General features: G+C 34.4%; 1 protein-coding gene across 6 annotated transcripts in view; it reads left to right on the top strand.

Annotated features, from left to right (window-relative positions):
* LOC127874087 (regulator of telomere elongation helicase 1-like) overlaps nucleotides 1-7,197 on the top strand; it is a 115,209-nt gene extending 108,012 nt beyond the window's left edge. For all 6 annotated transcript variants that reach the window (XM_052418200.1, XM_052418205.1, XM_052418204.1 and 3 more), the window contains 3 exons: nucleotides 236-411; nucleotides 1,608-1,830; nucleotides 5,832-7,197. In XM_052418200.1, the coding sequence (XP_052274160.1) occupies nucleotides 236-411; nucleotides 1,608-1,830; nucleotides 5,832-6,160 (728 nt within the window). In that variant the 3' untranslated portion in view covers nucleotides 6,161-7,197. The remainder of the gene's footprint in view (nucleotides 1-235; nucleotides 412-1,607; nucleotides 1,831-5,831) is intronic.
* The last annotated feature ends 18,402 nt before the right edge of the window (nucleotides 7,198-25,599 follow it).

Below are 25,599 nucleotides of genomic sequence, written 5' to 3'. Positions count from 1 at the left end.
TAAATTGTTATTAAGAATGGCCTTTTTTATTGGCAATTTGGTATTTGCGACATTAACAAAATGTATATTTGTATGTTTATTGTTTTGACTATTTAGAGGGGCCGGAGGGGTGGGGTGTTATTTACAAAAAGGTTAATTGTGCAGTACCCTGCTATTTCAATCTAGATATTTCTCCATTTGGTTTTATCTCAAATCTATCAAATCAAATTGAAAGGAGCTTTCTTTGCTTTTCTAGAATTTTACCGGTTTGTGAGAGCCAAGCACAAGCAGCATTTCAGTGATGTCTGCCTCAAGATAACGGGCCTCTCCACTGGTTACTCGGTGGAAGATACAGTAAGCAGAAAGCGTATCTATGACAACGAAACAGCAGGATTGCTTGCGAAGAAACCAAAACTAGGTCATGGGGATATGGTGAGTGGCATTGTTTCTATATTTGATGCACCTGGCACCTTAATATTGAAAGCATCAAGCTATATAACTGTTAAGAGTTAAGTTGTATGTTTGCCAATCTTGTAAGTTAGATGTACATAATGTTTTAGTATAGCAGAAAGTACTCTGCAATTGTTGTTCAGTCTTACACACAAACAGTCAATTTTCAGCCAAACCTCAAATAAAAAAATTGGAAAAAAAAAATCCTAATTACCTACATAGCCCTATTCGGCATATTTGTATTTTTTGCTTCATTGATAATACATAATCAAGTGTGTACAAACTATTTTTAAAAAGGGGAAATTTGTATATTGAATTATTTAATCTGTATGTAACATAAGTGCACTTTGACATTGAATTTCATTGTAACTATTTGGTGCATTGTCAGGTTTGCGTCATCAACTAAAAGCTGGTTTCTACTCAACATGCAACATTTACAAATCTTGATGAAATTTGGTCAAATTATTTATCTGCACAATATCTAGCCCGAGTTGAATTCAGATAAATTGCGTCCCAAAACTAGGTAAAATCTTTGTAAAACGTTGTTACCTCTCTAGAGGTCACATTTATGACTTATCTTGATGAATATATGGTCTGAGTTTGCATTTCCGTCACTTGTGTCTGGAAACAAGTTCACCAGGTCAAATCTTAGATAAATCATGTTGACCTCTCCAAAGGCCTCATTTATGACTGAATCTTGCAGAAACTTGATCAGAATGTTAATCTGGAAACATATAGGCCAATATGAAATCTGAATGACGTGAATCACAAAATTAGGGCAAAAGATTACAAAAATCTATAAGACACATTGATGACTCAGTCTTGAAGCTTGATCAGAATGTGTTTTTTTACATTATCTAGGCCTAGTTTTCAATCTGGGTCGTGAGAGGGTTCACTCTAGAGCCTACATTTATGACTTAATCTTAATGAAACTTGGTAAAAATGCATTTTTGACACTATCTAGACTTAATGTAAATCTGGATCATGTGCATCCAAAAACCTCTTGAGGCCACATTTATGACTCAGTCTTGATGAAACTTAGTAAGAATGTTTATCTTGAAATATGAAAACATTGTTTCAATTAAGGTCAAAAACTAGAATACAAGAATGTGTCTTAAACAATTGGTGTCTGTGAAATCAAGTGAGTGTCTAATGGCCATAATGAACGTCTTTTTTAGAAAAACAGCAAAGAAGGAGACAAGACAAAAGCTGCACAGCCAAGTGTTATGGACACTGTGACAGATTCCGCAGGCAATACTAATTATGTAGCAAGTGATGTCCCCAATTCAACCAAGAAAATTTATGAAGCTGCTAAAGATGAAGTGCAAAGTTGTGTCGCCAGTGTAAAAGAACATGTAGCTGAAAAGACTGTGATGACATCTATTTCAAATAATAAGTCAGGTAAGTCAAGTCTCAATTTGTGAAGACTGCTTGCCAAAAGATAGTTGTTTACTAAATCTTAACTTGATTTCCTTCTCTTTCTGGAGTCACATGGCCTAGTGTTGCATTATGAGAGTATTGTCTCTTTATAACAATTATATAGTTCTTTATTATAATAAAAGTATTTCTTTAGACAAATAGGTGGAAGTTATATTATAAAAATACTATTTCTTAGGATAATAGCCTAATGTTGTTATTTTTGTAGATTCATAGCCTTGTGTTGTATTATTATCCCCGGCCAAAGGCGGAGGGATGTAGAATTGGCGTTGTCCGTTTGTCAGTCAGTCTGCCCATCAGTCTGTCTATCAGAAAACTTTTCAGGGTTATATCGCAGAAACTATATGAGCTATCAATATAAATCTTCATTGGTGTACAGATATCAATGAGGAGGGGTTCCATGCACAAGAACCATAGCCATACTCTTTCTTTAATAATAAGTAATTGCTCTTTGTTTTGTTTTTGTATTATGGAACTTTTCAGGGCTATATCTCAGATACACAACAAGATATCAACCATGAAACTTCATAAGTGGATATCAATGAGGAGAATTGCAATGCCTACACTTAATGCTTTTTATACGCCCTTTTTAAAAACAGGACTTATTATAAGATCACCATTGTTGGGCTGCGGCGGGTGGATTGCGTCGTCCACAGCAGTGTCCGCTCACTAATTCAAATAGATTCATCCGATCTTCACCAAACTTGTCAGAAGTTGTATCTAGACAATATCTTGGTCAAAATCGAATATGGGTTATGTCGGGTAAAAAACTAGGTCACTGGGTCACTTAGTGCCTTTCAAGGATTAAGCATGGTGTCTGCTCTCAAATTGAAGTAGTTTTCATCCGATCTTCACCAAATTTGGTCAGAAGTTGTGTCTAAATGATATCTAGGTCAAGTTCAAATGTGGGTCATGCCAGGTAAAAAACTAGGTCACGAGTTACTTAGCGCATTTCAAGCATGTAGTATGGTGTCCGCTCTCTAATTGAAGTAGTTTTCATCCGATCTTCACCAAATTTGGTCAGAAGTTGTGTCTAGATGATATGTAGGTCAAGAACAAATATGGGTCATGCCGGGTCAAAAACTAGGTCATGAGGTCACTTAGTGCATTCAAGCATTAAACATGGTGTCCGCTCTCTAATTGAAGTAGTTTTCATCGATCTTCACTAAATTTGGTCAGACGTTGTGTCTAGATGATATATAGGTCAAGTTCAAATATGAGTCATGCCTCTCAAATGGTAAAGTCATCAAGCTGTCTAAATCCTTCAAACAAGCGTATCTTGTGACAGTTTGGCACTCTTGTTAGGATTATACGGTATCAATGGATTTGCACCCATCCATAAACAATTTATTTGGTGGGGGATAGCAATTCAACAAGTATGCTTATTACAATATTATTTTTTAATACAAGTAGCCTGGTTGTGTATCATTATTGGCGTCGCTCTGGAGAGCGGCTGCTAGTATGTAATGCATTTTTTTTTGCTTATGTGATAAGTTATTTTACTGATCAATGTATATATTTTTGTTTTAAGAATATCTTGCATAGTGGTGATTTTTTTGTGTAAATTAGTGTAAATAAGTACTGCATGTGTGCCTATTACATTTATTACAACATTTATTGTCAATAATATAAAGCTAATTGTTTTAATTAATAACTGATCCACAACTGATCACAGGGGAAAGATCACAGGGACTGGGCAAATATGCGAAACTTTTTTTTCTGGTTTTGTATAAAAACAAAACATATTCAAAATATATTTATTTTGTGGTTTTTCCTATATTGCTTATTTAGTGGAGAATCAATGTAGTACGATATTTGATAACCTATCGCGCAAGCAAGTTTATTGGAAGGCGTAGTGGTACGAAAACGTACAATGTATTAGTTTATTAATAGACATATAATAACGATCGCTATACACAACTTCACAAAATAGCAGTACATAAATGATGTCAGTGGGAATAGCTCAGTTGGGAGAGCGTTAGACTGAAATTGTTTACGGAACAATCATCTAAAGGCCCACGGTTCAATCCCCGGGTTCCGGCATAAACGGAACAGTTCGGCAGCTGACAATTTTATTCAGTCAGGTTAATAAATATAATAAAGCTTTATTTTATGAAAACATTTTAGAATCCATTATACTTCAATTGGTTATTTTTATTAAAATTAATGGATGCCGCGTGGTGACAACGTTAATTATAATTTCATACATCACTTAAATATCTTTAAAAAATACACCTGTTTTTATATTAACAAATAAATGCAAACAACACATCTATTATCCATGTATTTTTATGGTTGTCTATCATAGGCCCTAAGTACTATCCCTACCACATATAGAGCGTGAAGCCCGACACGGATTATTGATTGTAACAATGAGTTGCGATAAAGGAAGCAGCCGCTTATCAAGGAGGAGCTGTGTCCCAGCAACCCGTTTCCCTAGAGTCACGCAACCCCCCTGGAATTTTTTTTTTAAGAACCACATACAGAGCGCGAAGCGCGACACGTATTACTATCCAGGTGGTATGGGCCCTTTAGCATTATCCGACCATTACGTCCATAGTTATCTTCCTTAGAAGTCCTTAAAATATTCATCCGATTGTTCCCAAACTATACAGGGTTTTTTTATCAATGAGGACCCAACCCAAACTCTATATGAGCAATATCGGACCATAAGTCCAGAATTATGTCTCTTTCAATTTAAAAATAAAAGTGAAAAACTGCTTGGTTAGGTGATTATGTCAACATTTTTCATCAGATTCTTTCCAAACTAACAGTGTCTTCATATCAATGAGCATTTTTACATCATTTAAAATGAGAAACATCGGGACAATAAGTCCAGAATTTTTTCTATTAAATTTGACAAAAATAAACAATTTCCACTTGTTTAAAAGATTTCACAACTTTCGTCTGAATCTTTCCAAACTTGTTAAGTGATTTTAAGTGAAGTATTACTCGAACCCAATTGAAAATGATGAATATCGGAGCAATAAATCTATTATGATCTTTTACTGAATTTCAAAGTATTGTGAAATGCAGCTTCTTTATGCAATTTACAGTTTTCATTCATTTTTTTTCAAACTTTACAGTGTTTTCATATCAATGAGTACTCAACCCCTATTGTAAATGAGCAACGTAAGAATAAGTTCAGAATCATCTCCCCTTGAAGTTGAGAAAAATATGAAATTACACTTACAAGGCGAAGCAGATTTTTTAAAACCTACACAATTCTGTTCCATTAATGAAAACTGCACACGGATGCCAGTAAAAAAAAGAAACCAATGGAAATAAAATGAACTATGAAATATTTGGGGGTTACAACACAAAATCATAGATAATGGTTATTTGGGGGTTATAACACAACATCATAAATAATTGTTATTTGGGGGTTATAACACAAAATTATCTTTTTCTTTTTGTTTCAAATGATCGACCAATATATTAATATTTACAGTAGAAAAAAATCGTTCCATGCAACTTCATTGAGTGCCTTTTACACTGAAATTCCCAACGCTCTTTGATGCTTTGCATCAATACTTATCATGTAGCATTATTTTGTTAGATGAAAAGATTAGTGTTTTATTATTAAAATAGTATTTCATAATATAATGGTTAAGTGTTGTATTATCAGTATATCATTATTTAATACAAATAAATCAGAAATATAATTCTTTTGAGAAAATAGCCTAATAATGTAGCAAACTAATAGTAATGTTTTGTTCACTTTATGTCATAAAATTAACATTTCAAGAAATTGATATGTGTCAAAACTTAACAATTTAAAATATCATATTTAAAATGATTATCTCAATGTGATTTATAGGATGTTTTAAGAGAAAAACGACCACAGCTACTTAACAAAAATGACAATTCAGAATTGAAACTGAAATGTGTGAGTCATGCATTCAAATGATTATTTGCAAATTCATATTTGTCTCAAGGAATGTGATCTAAATATTATCTTGCAGGGTATATTTGCTGTAAGTGCAGCAGCTCTGCCAAGATCCCATTCCGCGCACAGTGCGACCACATTGCCTGCATGGACTGCTGGCGTCAGGTGTTTGAATCTACGAAGCTGTGTCCTGCCTGCAACAAGAGGGTGCGCCGACGCCATCTGGTGAGACTTGTGTTTCCAGCACCACCTAGTGACCGGATTGATAATGGGGGCGCGGATGGCGTCTGCTGCAAGGTTGACGTCAGTTGCGGCAAGGCAGGGTCATGTGTAGCAAAGAATGAAGTCGTATGTGGAAATGTAGGGTCATGTGTAACACAGAACAAATGCACTAAATTGAGTTGATCAAAGGCTGGTGTTAGATTTGTTTGTTGATATCAATATCTACTTTGGTGTGTGACACAGTTCTAATGCAGGGAAATGCTTGTCGTAACGAATATTCACTGACCATGATCTTTAATTGTTACCAGCTTTTAAGCATGATTATGCCTACTTTGATACTAATAAAAGTTTGGTCAAGGTTTATGTGCAAAGTTAAATTCAGGTTGACCTTCGAATGTAACATGTACATTTCTCTGTAACTAATGCAGATTGAATTCACCTAAATAAATAGTAAGGTAAAGTAAAGTAAAAAGAAGTTATGTCATTTTTGGCTCAGTATTATTATTAATTAATGATCTTTCATTTTTAAGTTAAGTTTAACCTATGTAAATGTGCGCTGCCTTTTGACAGCTAATGTCCAGATTTTTAATTATGTGGCTTGATATTTAAAATGCATCAAATGTTAAATAATGCTGCTCATAGTAGATGTGCAGGTAAACTATTCATCTATATGTTTAAAAACGATAACAGATATTTAATTATTGTTACTTAATGTATAATATTGTGACATAACATTTAATAATGCAGCTTTATGTTTAAGTATTAGGTGGATTCCTGATATATATTTAACAATGTAGTTAAAGCTTATCAAATAAAACTTTAAATGAAAATGCATCTGTACAATTAATAGAAATTCATATAAAAATGTGACTTAAAAGATTATTCTTAACATGGTGCTAATCACTGGACCCATAAATTAAACGTTAACACAAGTTAAACCATTATGTTTATTTATTTTTTGTCAGTGGTTGAGTTTGTATTATATCTTATATTTAAGATATCGGCACAAACTGCAAGAAAAAAAACGGTCTTTTAAGCACCATAGATTTTTGCAAACGTATTTCAATAACCCTGATAATGTAAGGATCATATGAAGCCACTGATGTTATCAATATTCCTGTAAGTATTATGTGCACTTAAATGAATTATACATTTACTTAGTAACTTATGTTTAGGAAAATTACGCATAACGCATGCCTATAATAAATCTTTGAAAAAGTTTTGTTTTTTGTATACCCTCGCCGCCCCCTGCCCCCCATCCCACTGCGATGAAAAGGCGACATATAGAAGTCAAATTATCTGGCTAAACGTCTATATGTCTCTGTAAAAGTTCTGGTGTCCTCCACAAAAGTGCCATATTTTGAATGAGATTAGCATAAATGGATGCCATCATGACAACTGTCTCGGAGGTCAAGGTCACACTTTGAGGTAAAGTCTCAAATTTGATCGTACAACATCCCAGTCTCATCAATAAAGTTGTAATAATTATTATATTAATGGATTACAAAAACTTGCACACATCACAATAAGCATAAGAAGACGTGTCGCATTTAACATATTTTCGCTACCTCAAATGTCAAGGTCACACTTAACACGTCAAAGGTCAATTTTGGTTATTAAGCAGCTTGTCTGTACTGTAAATTTGTCATTCATCATTCCATTTTAAAATCATAATCCAAAGCGAGGAGACGGCATTTTTTGTGTTAAACCTCCCTGCTTACATTGGATCAGTGTAATGCTAGGATGTTTAAGGTCAAATTTTGCTGTTAAGGTTTTGTCCAGGTTTTAGGATAAGTTACCACAAATGACTACCACGAGGATACTGAGTGTCTCCTGGTTCACCCTTAGCGTTATATAAAAGGTTATTGACATGTTCAAAGGTCAAAAGTCTTAAACAGCTTGTTTTTCACGTAAACGGAGTTTTCAGAGAATATTGTAAATGTACGATCACCCGTGGCCTATGGACGCTTGTATTATTATTTGTTGAAGGGACTTGTTCATATATTCGAAATGACAATTTCCACAGATATTAAAAATACAGAATGTCTGGAAGCGAAATAACTTGAATGACGTTTGGAAATACTGAAAACCGTTCGTTCAAGAGTTATTGTTTTATTTAGTTTAATTTGTTAATGTTAACAATTTATAGACGAAAGAGGAGATCATGCGAGTCACAACTCATCAAGACAGTACAGGATCTCGCAGCAGGGTTGAGTAACAAGCAACAGATTGACGGGATACTACTTGATTTTTTCTAAAGCATTCGACAAGGTGCCTCACCGACGTCTTTCAACAAAGCTGCACCACTACGGTGTGCGCGGCAGGACTCTGGGGTGGATTAACAGCTTCCTATCCGATAGACAACAGCAAGTTGTACTTGACGAAAAGGTATCTGCACCAGCCCCGGTTACATCAGGAGTCCCTCAGGGTACTGTCCTCGGGCCTCTCCTGTTCTTGGTCTACATAAATGACCTCCCAGGTAGAGTCTCATCAACTGTACGCCTCTTTGCCGATGACTGTCTATTATACAGGACCATAAGATCGGCAGATGACACCAAGGCACTTCAAGATGACCTCGACCAGTTACAAGTATGGGAGCGGGAGTGGTTAATGGACTTCAATCCAGACAAGTGCGAAATGATCCGTATTACCAACAAGCGGAACATCACACCTGGCTCATACAACATCCATGGCCAAACACTTAAACAGACAGATAAAGCCAAATACCTTGGTGTGACCATAGACAGTAAACTCACGTGGAACAGCCATATAGACATCACCGCCAAAAAGGCAAACTCAACATCAGCCTTCCTTCGTAGGAATCTGGCAACCTGCCCTACAGACATCAAGGCAAAGGCATACACATCACTTGTAAGACCCCAGCTTGAGTATGCGGCATCTGTTTGGGATCCCAAAACCCGATCCAACATCAACAAATTGGAGTCTGTCCAACGAAGAAATGCCCGCTTCTGCACAGGCGACTACCGATACACCAGCAGTGTCACTGCAATGATGGACAAGCTCGGTTGGCCAACGCTTGAATACAGACGACAAGCGGCAAAAGTGGTCATGATGTACAGGATCGTAAACAACCTGGTGGACATCGATTCCAGAAGCATACTCATACCAGCAGGAGTGCACACCAGAGGCCATGCAAACCGCTTCATAGTGCCATTCACGACAGTCAATGCCTACCAGTTAGTATTCCTTCTTCCCAACTGGAATACGCCTCTGGAATGGTCTCCCAGAACAGGTGGTCATTTCCCCGTCCATAGATGTCTTTAAGACTAGGATGGGTGGAGCTGTGCATATAACTCTGGAGCAAAATGTTTTTATCCGGCTTTTAACCATTGTTCTTCCCTTCACACGTGTACATAGTTCACAATTGTGCGACAATGTCCCAGAGGGGCCCAGCACATTAACCGAGAGAGAGAGAGAGAGAGAGAGAGAGACGAGCTATACAAATCCAAAATATGTAAACACGTCTCTTTTATGATAAATTAATACAATAAAACATTGTCTGAAAGAAATCGACTAATTTGAATTTCGGGGAAGTGAGAGCATTTCAAACCACGGCTTCGCCCAAACTTGTTGCTTGTTCATACGTGATCATCATATCATAAAATGAAACATTTTATTATATCTCAATTTTAAAAAATAGCTCGGCTATGGAGATCTTTAAAAATACGTCCCAATTTTACCGAAATCATTTAGTAGTTAAGTTAATTGGTGTTACTGGGACATATCCCGACCCTTAAAATAAGCAGCTTCATTTACGGAACTCTTGTGTTTACTTCTAATATTCACTTACCTCTCGGTTAGCGTCGATTCTTTTAAGATAGGTACCCCTTGGCTGGTTCTTCAATTGTCCAATCGTCAGAAATTCGACAGGATCATTCCGAGTTGAGTCAAGTCCCGCCATGTTTTGCATATATCCCGCTAGTAAATCTCCCACGGAAAGAACGCATGCAAAACATAAACATCGCTAGCGGAAACAAAATAAATTACACGGAAGAAATCATTTTGGGGAATAAGGCCGTACAAATTTAAATTTAACACTAACTTAAAACTAACAATTACAATTTTTGGGTTTAACCCTTAAAGCGCTGGAGCTGAATTTTAAAGGCCTTTGCAAACAGTTTGGATCCAGATGAGACGCCACAGAACGTTGCGTCTCATCTGGATCCCAACTGTTTGCTATTCTGATAGTATTCTTTGAAAAAAATTCGAAGAAAATGCTAATTTTAGAAATTCAACAGAAGACATTTTAGCAGACGACAAATTTCCCAGCATGCAAAGGGTTAAGTTTCATCTCGATGTACTCAAATATTCAATACACCGCTAATCTTATCTCAAACGTTCACTATTGTTTCAAGGTCGTAAATACTAAATAATAGCAATGTTTTTAGCACTATCTCAATTTGGTTTCATCTCAAATAATTTACAAACGGCCGATGAAGTCCGAATCTTCAAGATCCAGATAAATGCTCTTGTTTTTTTAATTAAATGATAGAAAAAGAATTTATTGGAAAAGAGACTTATCATTCAATCGAATACCCTAACCCTGTCGTCGAGGCAGACATGTGCATAAATTGTCTTAGAGTGTCTTAAAAAATCTAGAAATTCACTGCAGTCACTATGAACCCGACATAACGCTCTCATGGATGAATTTTGTTTACCCCTTTGTAGACATTCCGTCGGTATTTGATATAGTTTAAGGAACGAAGCAACGCTTGTCAATTGAGGTGGCGTCTTTATATTTGACATGCCACTGTTGAAATTCTTTATTAATAACTACAATTATCAGATAAAAGTTTTTGTGCGACAACTTCAATTATATACATGTGTATTTGCTAATGACATTATATTGATATAATAATTAAAATGATATCGTTATAATGATATAATAATTAAAATGTTATATCTATGTACAGGGTTATAAAAACAGTCCGGACCAAGTTCAATAACTGAAAAGTAATTTACCAAAATAAAGCCTATTTTGTACTTTAACAGTCAGGTAAAATTTGCTTGAAAGATGCAATTTAGGTTAACGTTATTATACATAAAATACATGTCATGTAATGGAACGCAAATATACAATTTAAATTTCACAAAAAAAAATCAGATTACGATACAAGGTCATTGAGAATAATGCATAACTGCCGAAGTATTTTTCTCTTGGCTCACCTGAGCAGGAAGTACCCAAATGAGATTATGTTCAGCTTACGTCGCCGTGCGGTGTGCGTCGTGAGCTTGCTATCATCTTAGAGGCCATATTTTTCATCCAATACGGATTTGTTTAGGCCGCGTTGTGTCCTTACAATAGATAACCGGATCGCTTTAAATGAGAGTTATTGCTCTTTGTTGTTTCTGTGTTGTGTAACTTTCCTTGCCTATATCTCAGATACGCGACAATATTTCAATATGAAACTGCATGGGTGTAAGACATAAATGGGGAACATTGCAATTCATAGAAAAAATTACCATACACATTTATATTTTTTAGGATTTTACCAAATATAATAGATGTATTCCTCTCCATAAACAAACTTAATTTTGCGGGATGATATCAATTCAACGAATTTGTTTTTATTTATTTTAAATAAAAACATTCTTTCGGCTCAACGTTGTTTTTGCTGCCCTCATTTTTTCTTTCCAGCGTTTTGCAAGTTTCCCTGGTTTTTCCTTGTATTTTGTAGTCTCCTATATTTTCCTAGTTTTTACAAAAAGCTCTTAGTTCTCCCAGTTTTTTTTAGCTCTACTGGCCGAAGGTCTGAAGAGCTTATGTCATGGCGTGGTTTCCGTCGTCCGTCCGTCCGTGTGTGCGTTAGACTTTTTCTTGTTTACGCGATAAAGTCCACAGTTTTCATCCGATTCTTTTCAAACTTGTTCAGTGTATTAATATTAATGCGGACTCGAAACCTATTGAAAATGAAGCAATTTGAAGTTAAAATTTTACGTTTCTTCTTGTTTATGCGATAAATTTCCCATTTTGGGTCTGTTTATTTAAAACTTACTCAGATTGTTCATACTATCAAGGGCTTGAGCCCTATTGATTCCAGCCAGTAGAGCGATTCAGGCCCTCATGGGCCTCTTGTTTCAGTTACAAGTCTTAACATTCTTGAATGTGAAAAATAATTTTTGTTTTTTGTTTATTTAATGTCACCTGATGAAGGCCATACACAGCTATTTAAATCAACTGTACCAGGTGCAGTCAACAAGGAGGTGGTGATACTGAAAAGAAGCGGCGGACTGTCTTTCTAAAGCCTTTATCAGTAAGCGATCAAATAGCAAAAGCAGAGGAATTATAGGCAATGAAAGTGGAATTCCTACTCATAATGTGATGGAATTAGCGACCTGTTCAATGCGTTGTTTCCTGGATCATTTTCTGAACGATTCATAATGGACACATCTACGGTTTCCTCTAATATCAGATGGTCTTGGTCCTTATTTTAGGAGGGATATTGTTAAAAGATACAAGTATCAAAGAGTCCATTTACAATACAATTTGATGAAACAGGAAGTGCACAGGACAAAAAGCAATATGGTGTTCATGTTAGATTTTGGAATGAGCATTTTCAGACATGCCAAAGGCGAAGCTGAGGAAACTATGAACTGCCAATTGAGCAGCTTGTAGCTTTGTGCAGTGATGGGCCGAATGTAAATAAAACCATCTGGATAAATGTTGATAGCCATAAGAAATCATTTGGGTTACCAGGACTCGCTCAATTTCTTCAATGCACATTACTTTAAGTGCACATTGCTTTAAGAAAAGGTCTTGATTTTATAGAAATGATGCAGAACAACTGGCAATTGATATCTTTCAATGGTTTAAGTCCCACATCAGCTCACGAGAGGACTATGTGTTGACATTGGAAGACTTGGGACTGGATGAAGACATGTTTGTCCATCATGGACAATGCCGATGGTTGACACTTATACAAGCTCTTTAACGTATTGGAAAGAATTGGGAAGCACTGTGCAAGTACTTCGTGAAAGATTTGCCCCACAAAAGTAAAGAAAATCATATGTATGCTCAGCTGAAATAGAATTCCAGGTATCAAAGGATTTGTCAGCTGCTTTCTGGAAAGAAATGCAATATCGTTTTTGGTGACTGTAGGGCCACTGTTTGAACAATTTCTCAAACAATTATTGAAACAGGAACCATTCTTTCTTCTCATGTGCTCTGAGCTGTCTGACCTCTTGAATTTTGTAATTCTTCGAAAAAAATTGTTCTCAATGCAAAGTGGCTGTGTTTGAATCATTTTGTATTCGGAAAGTTTTTTCAAAAGTATAATATCATAATATTTGCTAGAGTGTAGGGCATTTGCAAGTACCATAAAAAGGGGATTGCATTGTTCCTATGCACCCCTTAATTAAAGCCTTTTAATCTTGAAAAGTATACAATATCATAGCAATAAGGAGTACAAATTTTGTAATTCTTTGAAAAAAATTGTTCTCAATGCATGAATGTTAAGAGACCCTCTTCCACATAAATTGGATGCTTGTTTAGAAGAGAGCTCAGCCTCTTTAAACGAAGTATACCATTAAAGTGCGGCCCTGATTACATATAGATGGTCTTGATTGCCCAAGCTGATCTGGGATGACATTAAAAGCACATGCATTTAGCCTTTTTTTCCCAGAATACCACTCAATTGCTGACTAACCATGTGATGTGTACAAAGTTGCTAGCATGTGGGTGTTTATACCTGCCAGAAATGTTTATCAATTTGGCAAATTATTACATTTAAATACGGTTTATAATCTGAACCACTTATTCCAATGCTTGTGCTGTAATAACATTACACAAAATATTACACCCTCCCATCACCAAACAGTTGAACAGAGCCCACTCAGATGAAATACTGCTCTCTCAGGTTATACAATATGGTTATACAATATGGATTGTTAAAAAAGTATAACTTCTTTCAATAGTATGGTATGAATTAAGCCTACCAAGCAGTATCAATTTACCTTCAAACAAAGCTTGAAAGTGTTGTGACTGGTCATAGTTCAGTGTTTTGTTGTTTATTTTCAATGTCCACAGACCAAGTTAATTGACAGTGTTCTTCTTCGGATACAGCTTCATACTTTGAAACGAAAGATTTTGTGCCCAAAAATAGAGAGTTGATCTTTTTAGCAAGTGCCTTATTCATCTGCTTGCTTTAAGATTCTGATTTCATTTCAAGTCATTTAAGGGGTACTGCTACAGTTTTGCTGATTTTTTTTGCATCTAATAGATTTGTCATATATATATATATATATACACATACTATATGAAAAATGAAATAAAAACATAGGGTCAACGGCCTTGTTTTGATTTTATTCACCATTATATAACATGTACTTTTTCAATAAAACTGAAAAATCTCTAATTGCGTAAAAAAATTAATAACCTATGAAATTGGCAACTTGCAGATATTATATATTTTAAGATACATCGTATACCATTTAATTAAACCACACACTTCCAATAAAATGGAGTACACACATTAAATTTTAAGAATTTTTTTTATAATGTTTATGTCGCCCAAAAAAACGTCATTGTTTTAATATTGGAACAACATAAATGGAATTATTATTTTTTCTGTCAAATAGAATTCTGCGAAACTACTAAAATATGTTCATATACGTATTGTCATCATAAAACACAGATAACAAAAGGGGGTCACTGCACTTTTAACAGAGATTTTTTGTTTTAACTATCCCTACCGTCTATGTCAAATTTCATAAAATACAGCAAGTAGGCAAAACCCAAGTACCGGTACATAGATTGCTATAAATATGCATAAACATTAGAAATTGTTTACAATCTTAACTGGGATGATAACAGCTTACCAAAAGACATTAATAAAAAACAATATTTAATCACAAACATAATACCCACCCCAGGAATCCCGATACCTTGCGGGTTGTGTAATACCATAGGGGACAGTGCTGTGCATTTTGGCATGAACTTACATAGGGTAAGTAAATTGGAAAAATTAAATTTTTCAAAGTCCAATTTGAAACAACTGTGTATTAACATTGGTAACAAAGGTATTGGCCTACATGTAGACAAAATCCTGACAAATTTTCTTAAACAAATGAGCGAAATGTGGCTCCCTGAAGTAGAATATCGGGCAAAACGGGCCATGTTCAGGCATTTAGGGGAGAAACAACTGCTTTAATTTGCAAGCCACTACAATAACTAAAGGATGTATGCAAACTTTCACATGTCTGCCATAACCTCTCAGCAGGGTTTCTCCAGAAAACTATTTATTGTGGAGAAATTTGCTTTTTTTAATGACAATGTTGGGAAAACATTGATACCATCTGGGGAAGACCAGGAAACCATATGTGGGCAGTGACTTTATAATTCTTTTTCAGCCATTTTGTTGCAATTTCTTTGCTTTGTAGAGGCCTACAGAAAGTGTATGTGGGCACATATGCATTGTACTTTAAATGCCTTAAATATGATCAATTGTGCCTTTTCAACACTCTCGAGTTTTATTTCTTTTTATCCACACTACTTTGGAAAATATCAAGAAAGACTTGACTGCTTTGTCGCATACAATTGGTTAGGTACATAAAAATTGTGTCATAATAAGTTTATATGTTGTTTTTTTTATGTATAATATTTATGTGGCGTGTTCTGAGACTTTTGGTGCTAATTCGGCAAGTGTCATAATGAGAAAAACTCAGTTGAAATGAAGTTACTAAACTTGCGCTTAATTTTGTTTACATTGCCTTAAGTTTTCTGTGATTCTACTGTTAAGCGTATTTAAAAAACATTAAAATCGGCACAGACTGGCCTTGGAAAGAATTGTCTATCAAACAAAATAATATTTGATTTTGACCATTTAATCTTAATGAGCTGACTTGTTACTCCCTTTTTAACGAAGTTGGCCATTGCTAATTTATAGCCGCAAACAAGACTTCAACACTTGACGTTGATACCGATTTTATACATTTAACCACACAAAGTACAGTTGATTAAAAGAATAACACTTACCTTGTTCACAGACAAGTTTAATCATTGTTATGAATTCTTGAAGGATATTTGCTGAAAAACTTAACAGATAAGTTATTAAATGATTACACTTTTAGCCATTTGTTAAAACATAATGTTTTTTTTATATTTTAAGTGTTAAAATTTTAACGTAATTCCCTATGTGTTCGATAACTGGTTCGTCCACCATATTGTCAATAATAACCGCAAGGGGAGTTAGACAGTATAGATAGATAGATAGATCCCACTTGCAGATGTAATAATGCAAGATGCCAACCAAAATGGGACAAATAAAAGCTCGTATTACAGCTAGTTGCTGTAACAAATTTACAATCACAAGCAGTCTTTGATTTTGTGCAATGACAATGATAGATTTTAGAGTAACAATAGTTCTCGTGTTGATATAATATGTTTGAATGTTGAAGACATTTTACCTATACTCGCTTTATTACAGTATGCATTTTTAATAATTTATATTACATTCCACCTGTGATCTTAACGGTATGTGTTGCGCAAAATTCATTGATGCATCTACATATGAGGTTTTTAGAACCCAGGAAGGGCCAATGTAATGTTTCTTTATCAGAGAACACAGTGACCTTTGACCTAATGGCCAAATAATGAAGTGTGATGATGTAAAACTCATTTAGGTCAGGTGTATCTACATAGGAGGTCTGAAGATTGCAGATGGAAGCATTTTTGTTCTGAAGACAACATTAAAGTTTTCTATTAGAGGTTGAAGTGACATTGACAGTTGACCTTGTGATCTGTCACTTGATTTGACCTGTAAAACTCATAGAGGTGCATCAATATATGAATTTTGAAGGCTGTAGGTGGAAGCACTTCCATTATACAGTTATAAAGTGATAAAGTTTTCTATAAGAGATTTAAGTGACCTTGACCTATGACCTAGTGACCTTAAAGATGGCGGGGTGTATATATAAAGCTAATAAGGTTGCATCAACATATGAAGTTTGAATGTCGTATGTTCATTTGTTCAATATTTGTTTCATGAAAATAAATCGGGCAGACAAACGGACAAAAAATCGGGAGGGACGTAACATACTGGGACAGAGACGGTCGGGACAAACTGATTCCTATATAGCCCCCAAACAGACTTTGTTGTTTTTAATGATGTGTGTGTGTGTGGGGGGGGGGCAACACTAGCATTGTGATAGCTTTTTTACATATCTAAAGTGGACATTGAATAACCACATACACTTACTATAGGCCTCTACAAAGCAAAGAAATTGCATTAAAATGGCGGAAAATTAGGTTTTTTGTCCTGAAAACGAATTATAAAGTCACTGCCCACATATGGTTTCCTGGTCTTCCCCAGATGGTATCAATGATTTCCCAACATGGTCATTAAAAACGCAAATTTCTCCACAATAAATAGTTTTCTGGAGAAACCCTGCTGAGAGGTTATGGTAGACATGTGAAAGGTTGTATAAATCCTTTAATAATAGTAGTGGCTTGCAAATTAAAGCAGTTTTTTCTCCCTTAAATGCCTGAACATGGCCCGTTTTGTCAAATCTTCTACTTCAGGGTGCCACATTTCGCTCATTTGTTTAAGAAAAATTGTCAGGATTTTTTCTACATTTAGGCCAATACCTTTGTTATCAATGTTAATACACAGTTGTCTCAAATTGGGCTTTGAAAAATTTAATTTTTCCAATTTAATTACCCTATGTAAGTTTATGCCAAAATGCACAGCACTGTCCCCTATGGTATTACACGACCCGCAAGGTATCGGGTTTCCTGTGGTGATAACATACAGTATAAAACTCGACCTTAATCATTAATAACTTGCATGTACTTGTTCACAGATTTCGGCATGTTTTGAAGTTTGTTTCGGCATGTTTTGAAGTTTGTGATTAAATGCTTTAAATTGATAAATGTAAACAACAGGACTTAAGAGCTCCAGTATAAAACAATAATGAAATTAAAGAAAGATTTTTTTTTTAACCCCACCTGTGATCGAACCACTGACAATTGTATGATGAACATTTCTGATGACACTGATAACAAAAATATTGAGTTGTGATAATAGCATCAGCGGTGTTGCTATTAATATATCCTCGGTTAAATAAACTGCCGCAACACTCCTTAATATTATGACATTTGACTGTTAAGAATTGAATCATGTGACATTAAATTGCTTTCATTATTTTTCTATTAATATTTAAAATGAGTGTATCCTTAATTACATGTATTGTTTGTCATATATACAGTGTAACTTGGGTGTTTATGCCCCCGGTACGGTGGCATATAGCAGTTCAACTGTGAGTCCGTCTGTATGTCTGTCAGTCTGTGCGTTCGTCCAAAAACTTTAACATTGGTCATAACTTTTGCAATATTGAAGATAGCAACTTGATATTTGACATGCATGTATATCTCATGGAGCTGTACATTTTGAGTGGTGAAAGGTCAAGGTCATCATTCAAGGTCAAAGGTCAAGAAACAAAATCAAGGGAAGTAACGAGCTTTAAAGGAAGATAATTTATATTTTATTTCATTTAGCAGGTACAGATCACTTTCCCAAGGGAAGTTATAATTTTCTTTAAAGGATATACTCATTTTTTCTATATGTTCTTAAACTATTAACTAAACAAACACAGAAAAAATAGCTTACATGTGGTAGAAAAAAATGTGGTAAAAGAAGGAAAATTATCAAGATGAGGAAAATCTCTCTATCCAACATTTTTTAAATTGTCTGCTAAAAACCTCCTAAAATGCCGTTATTCTTTAGAAATTAATTAAAGGTGTCTTTACAAGTAAACAACTGGTATGCTGTTCAATAAATTTTATATTGATTGTATTCATTACAATCTTAAATAAACCAATATACTTATTAGCACCCGAAATCCGGAGGTTTGTTTAAAATTGAAAAATATATCATTTGAAATATATGAATCACCAATGTCATGAGCTCCTAAAGGGGCTTTTTCACGTTTTGGTAAATTGAAAAAATAAAAAAATGTTGTTTCAGATTCGCACATTTTCGGTTTAGTTATGATATTTGTGAGGAAATAGTTATACTGAACATTTACCATTCTCTAAAATATCAATTAAATGCATCTTTTGACGATTTGAAAACCTGAAAATTATAAAACGTTGCAACGCGAAACGATTGAATAATTTGGAAATTTCTGTTGTTGTCGTTTTGTGAAACTACAAGGATTGCTTATATAAAGTAAAATAATACATCCCCTCATACCATGGATGGACGAGTCGTCTAAGCGGAAGACATTTTACTCCAGGACTTTATGGATCAGTGGTTCGAGCCCAGTTGAGGGTTAGTTTTTTCTTGTTTTTAATTGTAAACTTGTGTTTTTTTTTACTGGAGATTTTTATGTCCAATGTTTAAATTTATCAATATAAAGCATTTAATGACAAACTTCAATACATGCCAAAATCTGTGAAAAGGCCCTTTTAAAGCCACACACCTTGCCTCTGACTTTGAAACGAAAAACATGTTAATCAATACATATAGATGCAATTTGAAAGTGTGCAAAATTGTCATTAAATCTATACCCTAGTTAGCAAGATTTTTTTTTTCAAACAGTACCGCTTTTAAAAACGAAAGAAGGATTTCTAAACGTATACGTCCATTCATTTCGACAAACGCGATTATTTTTAAGTTTTAAAGCGCAAAAAACACGGATTTCTACCTTGTAGCCACCAGATATATTCTAAATGGAATATATAAAATTAAATGTATAGCTTAGTTAGCAAGTAATTCATTATTTTTCAAACGGTACAGCTTTTAAAACAGAAAGAATGCTTTCTAGACGTATATGTCCATTGCGACAAACGCGATTATTTTTAGGTTTTAAAGCGCAAAAAGACGGATTTCTACCTTATGACCACCAAATATTCTAATTGGCATAGATAACATATGTTTCTTATTTATACTTAAATTTACTATGCCAAAACGGAGTGTTGCTTGAATAATATAATTTAATGTATAATAAGACTTAAAAACAGTGTTGTTAAAGGGGAAATTATATGCTACGTTCAACTATAATTTTTAATGAATGTAACATAGTTGGGTTAAATATAATAGATGTAAGTTCTTTTGAAAAATACACAAAAATAACATGGCAAAAGAGATAATTGTAAGGCGAAGGAAATTGTTATTCACAGGTCTAATCATTTATAGGCTTTAAAACAATATTTAATACTGATAAAGTGTTTGCAGAGAATATTTTGACCAAAAAAATCCAAATAACCTATATTGCCTATATTATCGACTTACATAAAAAAAATGTAAAAAAACCTGAAGAAGAGAAACATACTTATACAATATTTATTAAAAACTGTGATTTTCCAGTTTGTCATTCGAGTAAAAAGTGACACAATTGCAAAATACTTGCAACTAAATGCAGGATTATTCGTCAATTGAATTCTCTTGGTAATACCTATTCATATTAAATGTCAGGAAATAATGCAAATCAAAAAAAGTATGATATAAACATAGTGTGACTAGAGATTAAACAGTATATCTTTTATAGACAATTAGAAGCCCTACAAAGCATGGTTTGTTAATAGCATGAAACACGGGCTTGAAATATACAAAAAAGCAGATGAGTTTGGTCCGATAACACACCATAACGCATAATATAAATATTTTTTTTATTTCACAAGTATTGTGCAAAATCTTCATTATCAGTTTATATTATACAATTCAGCATGTAAAAGTTACTTTTCTTATGTGCATCATGTATATTTATGTACCGTACCAATCAAGAAGCTCTAAACGAAATACATTGTATATAAAATTCAAAATTAATATATAAAACTCATATTGCTATATGCTTTGCTGTAATATTCTACAGGGAAAACAAAATTTTGCACACATTAAAAAAGTTACTTTCATGTTCATCTTGTAGCTAAATGCTTTAACCCTTTACCAAATGACACATTTTAAACGGATGTAGATGGCAAATGAAATTGAAATAAATAAGGTCATCCTCTAATACCTAATTATAACTTGTTCTATATACACCTCGTGCCATCAAAGATTGGAGACTATAAGGAATGAGTACAATTCGGATATTGCAAGGGTTTCACTAGGTCTTTGTCCATAATAATTAGGATTTTAACAATAATTTATATTGACATATTTCAAGAGTCTACAAAACCACGTCACAATGAAGTAGCATAATATCAATATTGTCGTGTTTATAATAAAGATTGTTAATAACAGTTAAGTTAAAATTCCTGAGCTCCAACCCTGTACCATACCCAGGTCTTCCGAGTTGCAACCAAAAACTCTAATAGCGTCGCTTAACAGCTAGCTTAACAGCATGGCTGTTGGAACAGGAAGTAACAGTATGTAACTACAACATAAGATATTTTTTTACAACACTTTAGTTCACTCCATTACTTATGCCAACATTGTTGACTGTTTAAGTGTGTTGCGAAAGAATATAATAATATCAAAAATAATTGTTTACTTGCAGATTGGCATATCCTCCTTCCAAACAAGATGTTTATTTGTTTGAATAACAATTGTCTGTCCCTATTCATGTTATAATTCATCATGATCTAAGACATACACTGTTTTAAAGTTCTGGTGGGGCTGTACACGCTGCTTTTTTCATGCTGCTGTAAAATTCTTCGATGGGGTAAATCAGTTGTGTTATCTCGATTGAAAGTAGTCAGTTGTGTTATCTCCATTGAAGATTCTCAGTTTTGTAATTTGTTTTGAAGGTATTTAGTTGTGAAACTCCCTTGAAGGTAGGTAGTTGTGTTATCTTCCATGTAAGTGCTTAGTTGTGTTATCTCCCTTGAAGGTGTTCAGTTGTATTATCTCCCTTGAAGGTGTTCAGTTGTATTATCTCCCTTGAAAGCAGTCACTTGTGTTTACTTTCTTGAAAGTAGTCAGTTGTGTTATCTCCCTTGAAGGATCTTAATTTTGTTTTTTTGCTTTGAAGGATGGCAGTTGTGTTATCTCCCTTGAAAATAGTCAGCTATGATATCTTCCTCGAAGGCTTTCAGTTGTGTTATCTTCCTTGAACGTAAGATGTGTTACCTCAATTGAAAGTAGTCATTGTGTTTTCTTCCTTGAACGTAAGTTGTGTTACCTCCATTGAAAGAAGTCAGTTGTGTTATCTCCCTTAAAGAAGTTAATCCAAGGAAAGTTCAGGTTACTCAATTTTCAACAATCGTGCGTTACATCAGCATTTTCTCACCATTTTGGGATGGGTATCAGTACGGGTCCAATTGGGAAAATGAGCGTCGTTTTCATCAAAATTGGAAAATTTGGAAATTTAATTATTTACTAAAAACTTTATATTTCATGTACAAACCATTGGTTATAATTAACAAACTAAGAAAAAAACAACACTTTTAAACAACTTCTTTGTGAAATTAATTTACAATATAAAGAAGTGAATACAAGCACTATGTAAAAAGGGTACATGTTAATTTCCGTAGGTTACATGGTCTTGAACCTGTTAATAGTCTTGTCAATCTGTTCACCAGTGATTTATATGTAGAGCTACAAATTAAATGTGTGAATTGTTCCTGTTTATGTCTGATTTTTACAATACGCAATTATTTCATTAAACTAAACACCCTTTCAACTGAAGCCATTCTTAAGGGCATCTGTCTAAATTGGACTTGACTTGGACCTTACCAGGTTTGGGTTAATAGATTAGGACGTCGATGAAACGTTATTAAAATCAACATCTGACAATGGTAATTTGGAGTGGCATTTAAAGAGCTACCTGTGACATCGCCGTATGTGTATCTGTGATATTAAACTGTAGCTAGTTAGAGGACTGCACTTTTGAACAGTATTTTTGGTACATTTGTTTTAAGTGTGACACGCAATCGAAATTCATGATTTGTGAACATGTTGCTTTATATGATGCTAAAATAAGCTTGACGGATTTATACCGCATTTTAGTTTCATTCAATAATTGCACAAATTTAAACATACTTGGTCTTCTTTTGTAAAAATTAGCCAAATAAGTATTTCTCACATTGTAATAGAAAGGACATATCAGTACACAATAGTATTCATCTTCAATTGTGTTCATTGAACAGTGTGTACATATTCGTTCATTTCTGGGAATATAATGATGTCTACCAGTTTCAATAAAAAGGCTATGGGATGATAACCGCATTCTTGCAATAATATGTCTGAATTTTCGAATTCTGCACGATATCTAACGACGAATAAAAAATGTCTTTCTTAAAATCGGCGGTAAACATTGCAATACTTTGCCAAGGAATTCAGGCTTTGGATTTTCTTAAATTATATAATTGGAGATAATGTGCATAAAATCAAAATGTGACACATATTTCTGCGTGCTTTTACAACCGATGAATGATTTCTACAGCAAGATCACTGACCCGTCTCTTAATGGGGCTATCTTTATAGTCGTCTGCCGGGAGGGGAGGGAGAGGGAAGGTAAGATTGGACAGAGCTTCTCTGGACCACGGATTTCTGGTTACATGAATATTACAATTCACCATTGTGACCTCAAACAACCAAAGTTTGGTCTTAGAAAGCTTGGATGACATTGTTATTCCAATTTCTTAAATACACTTTTTTATTATTGTACATCTTACAATGAAAAATAAAAAAGTGAAACTCCAGCTGCTGGAGCAGTATTGAATTTTCATTAAAAACAATTAAAAAATAATAAAAACACAATACCGCCACCAGCCTCTGAAGGCTGAAAATATTACAACATCGAAGATATGTACGGGGATACACGCTACTGCATCCACGCAGCACACATCAAACTGTTGTGCAATGCAATATAAAGAAGTGAAACTCCAGCTGCTGGAGCAGTATTGAATTTTCATTAAAAACAATTAAAAAATAATAAAAACACAATACCGCCACCAGCCTCTGAAGGCTGAAAATATAACAACATCGAAGATATGTACGGGGATACACGCTACTGCATCCACGCAGAACACATCAAACTGTTGTGCAATGCAATATAAAGAAGTGAAACTCCAGCTGCTGGAGCAGTATTGAATTTTCATTAAAAACAATTAAAAAATAATAAAAACACAATACCGCCACCAGCCTCTGAAGGCTGAAAATATTACAACATCGAAGATATGTACGGGGATACACGCTACTGCATCCACGCAGCACACATCAAACTGTTGTGCAATGCAATATAAAGAAGTGAAACTCCAGCTGCTGGAGCAGTATTGAATTTTCATTAAAAACAATTAAAAAATAATAAAAACACAATACCGCCACCAGCCTCTGAAGGCTGAAAATATAACAACATCGAAGTCATAAGGGATTCACCATGCATATCTGTTCATAGGTTTGTTTTGTGTGTACATGTCTGTTGTCTACGTTTTTTATATTGATGTAAAATTGTGCATGTTCAATGTTAACAATTATCGAAACTATGCCCCTTTTCAACTTTAATGGCAAACAATCATTATTCTGTAGTGTTTGCTTTCATTTTAAAAAAATGGGTGTTTTCTTTTAGTTGTGTGAGTAAAAATAAAGGACTGCAAAGAGTTTCTGCAGACTTATGCCCCTTTGTTTTTCCACAATATTATTTATAGTTTTTATGAATCTTGTGTCACAACTCCTCTTTAACCTATTTGTGGATCCGGCTCAAACTTATAGGTTGAATGACCATAATTTGTAGTAAATAGCAAAAACACATGTCGTGCCTTAAAGGGATCTTTTCACGCTTTGGTAAATTGACAAAATTGAAAAAAGTTGTTTCAGATTCGCAAATTTTCGTTTTAGTTATGATATTTGTGAGGAAACAGTAATACTGAACATTTACCATGGTCTAATATAGCCATTATATGCATCTTTTGACGATTTTAAAACCTAAAAATTATAAAGCGTTGCAACGCGAAACGATTGAATAATTTGGAGAGTTCTGTTTTTGTCGTTAAATTTTGTGAAACTACGAAGATTGCTTATATAAGGTATAAAATACGTCAAGTATGTGTACTCGGCGGAATAGCTCAGTCGGCTAAAGCGTTTTTACTTCAGGACTCTGGTAAGACTCCAGGGGTCACTGGTTCGAAACCTGTTCCGGGCAATGTTCTTTTCCTTTTTTAAATTTTATTCTTGATTTTTTACTGAAGCTTTTACGATCCAATGTTTACATTTATCATTATAAAGCATTTAATGAATAAGTTAAAAAATGCCAAAATCTGTGAAAAGGCCCCTTTAAGCTCCTCTTTTACTACTAGGTGAAATAGTCAAACTTTCATTGTTGAATGACCTTAATGTGTAGATCATTGTAAAGAAAGCAATGCTAGCTGCGAAATATATTGGCTGAATTATGGACCTCTCTCTGTTTGTCGATTGTAGGAAATGGATCAGTGTTTGTCTTTGACATATTTCTAGTTCCCCTTACGAAATAGCCAAATATATATTCACATGATTATCAATATTATTGAAACAGGTTGAGACGAATTGTTCTTATCCAAGATATATTTAGCTATCACATGAGCACTCATGTTGATTAACACATTCTTGTACAGAACAAAGACAGTCAATCAGTACAAGTATCAGATGGTCTTTTTGGCCATTTTGTTATCAGCACCGTTGTACCGAATGGGCGAGTTGCTTAGTAATGTTGCTGCAGTACTGACACTTTGTTGCTTAACACCT

Source organism: Dreissena polymorpha, chromosome 3 (genome assembly GCF_020536995.1).
Source record: "Dreissena polymorpha isolate Duluth1 chromosome 3, UMN_Dpol_1.0, whole genome shotgun sequence".
Lineage (NCBI taxonomy): Eukaryota > Metazoa > Mollusca > Bivalvia > Myida > Dreissenidae > Dreissena > Dreissena polymorpha.
The sequence above is the reverse complement of the archived record's forward strand: the minus strand, read 5'-3'. Positions and strand labels throughout refer to the sequence as shown.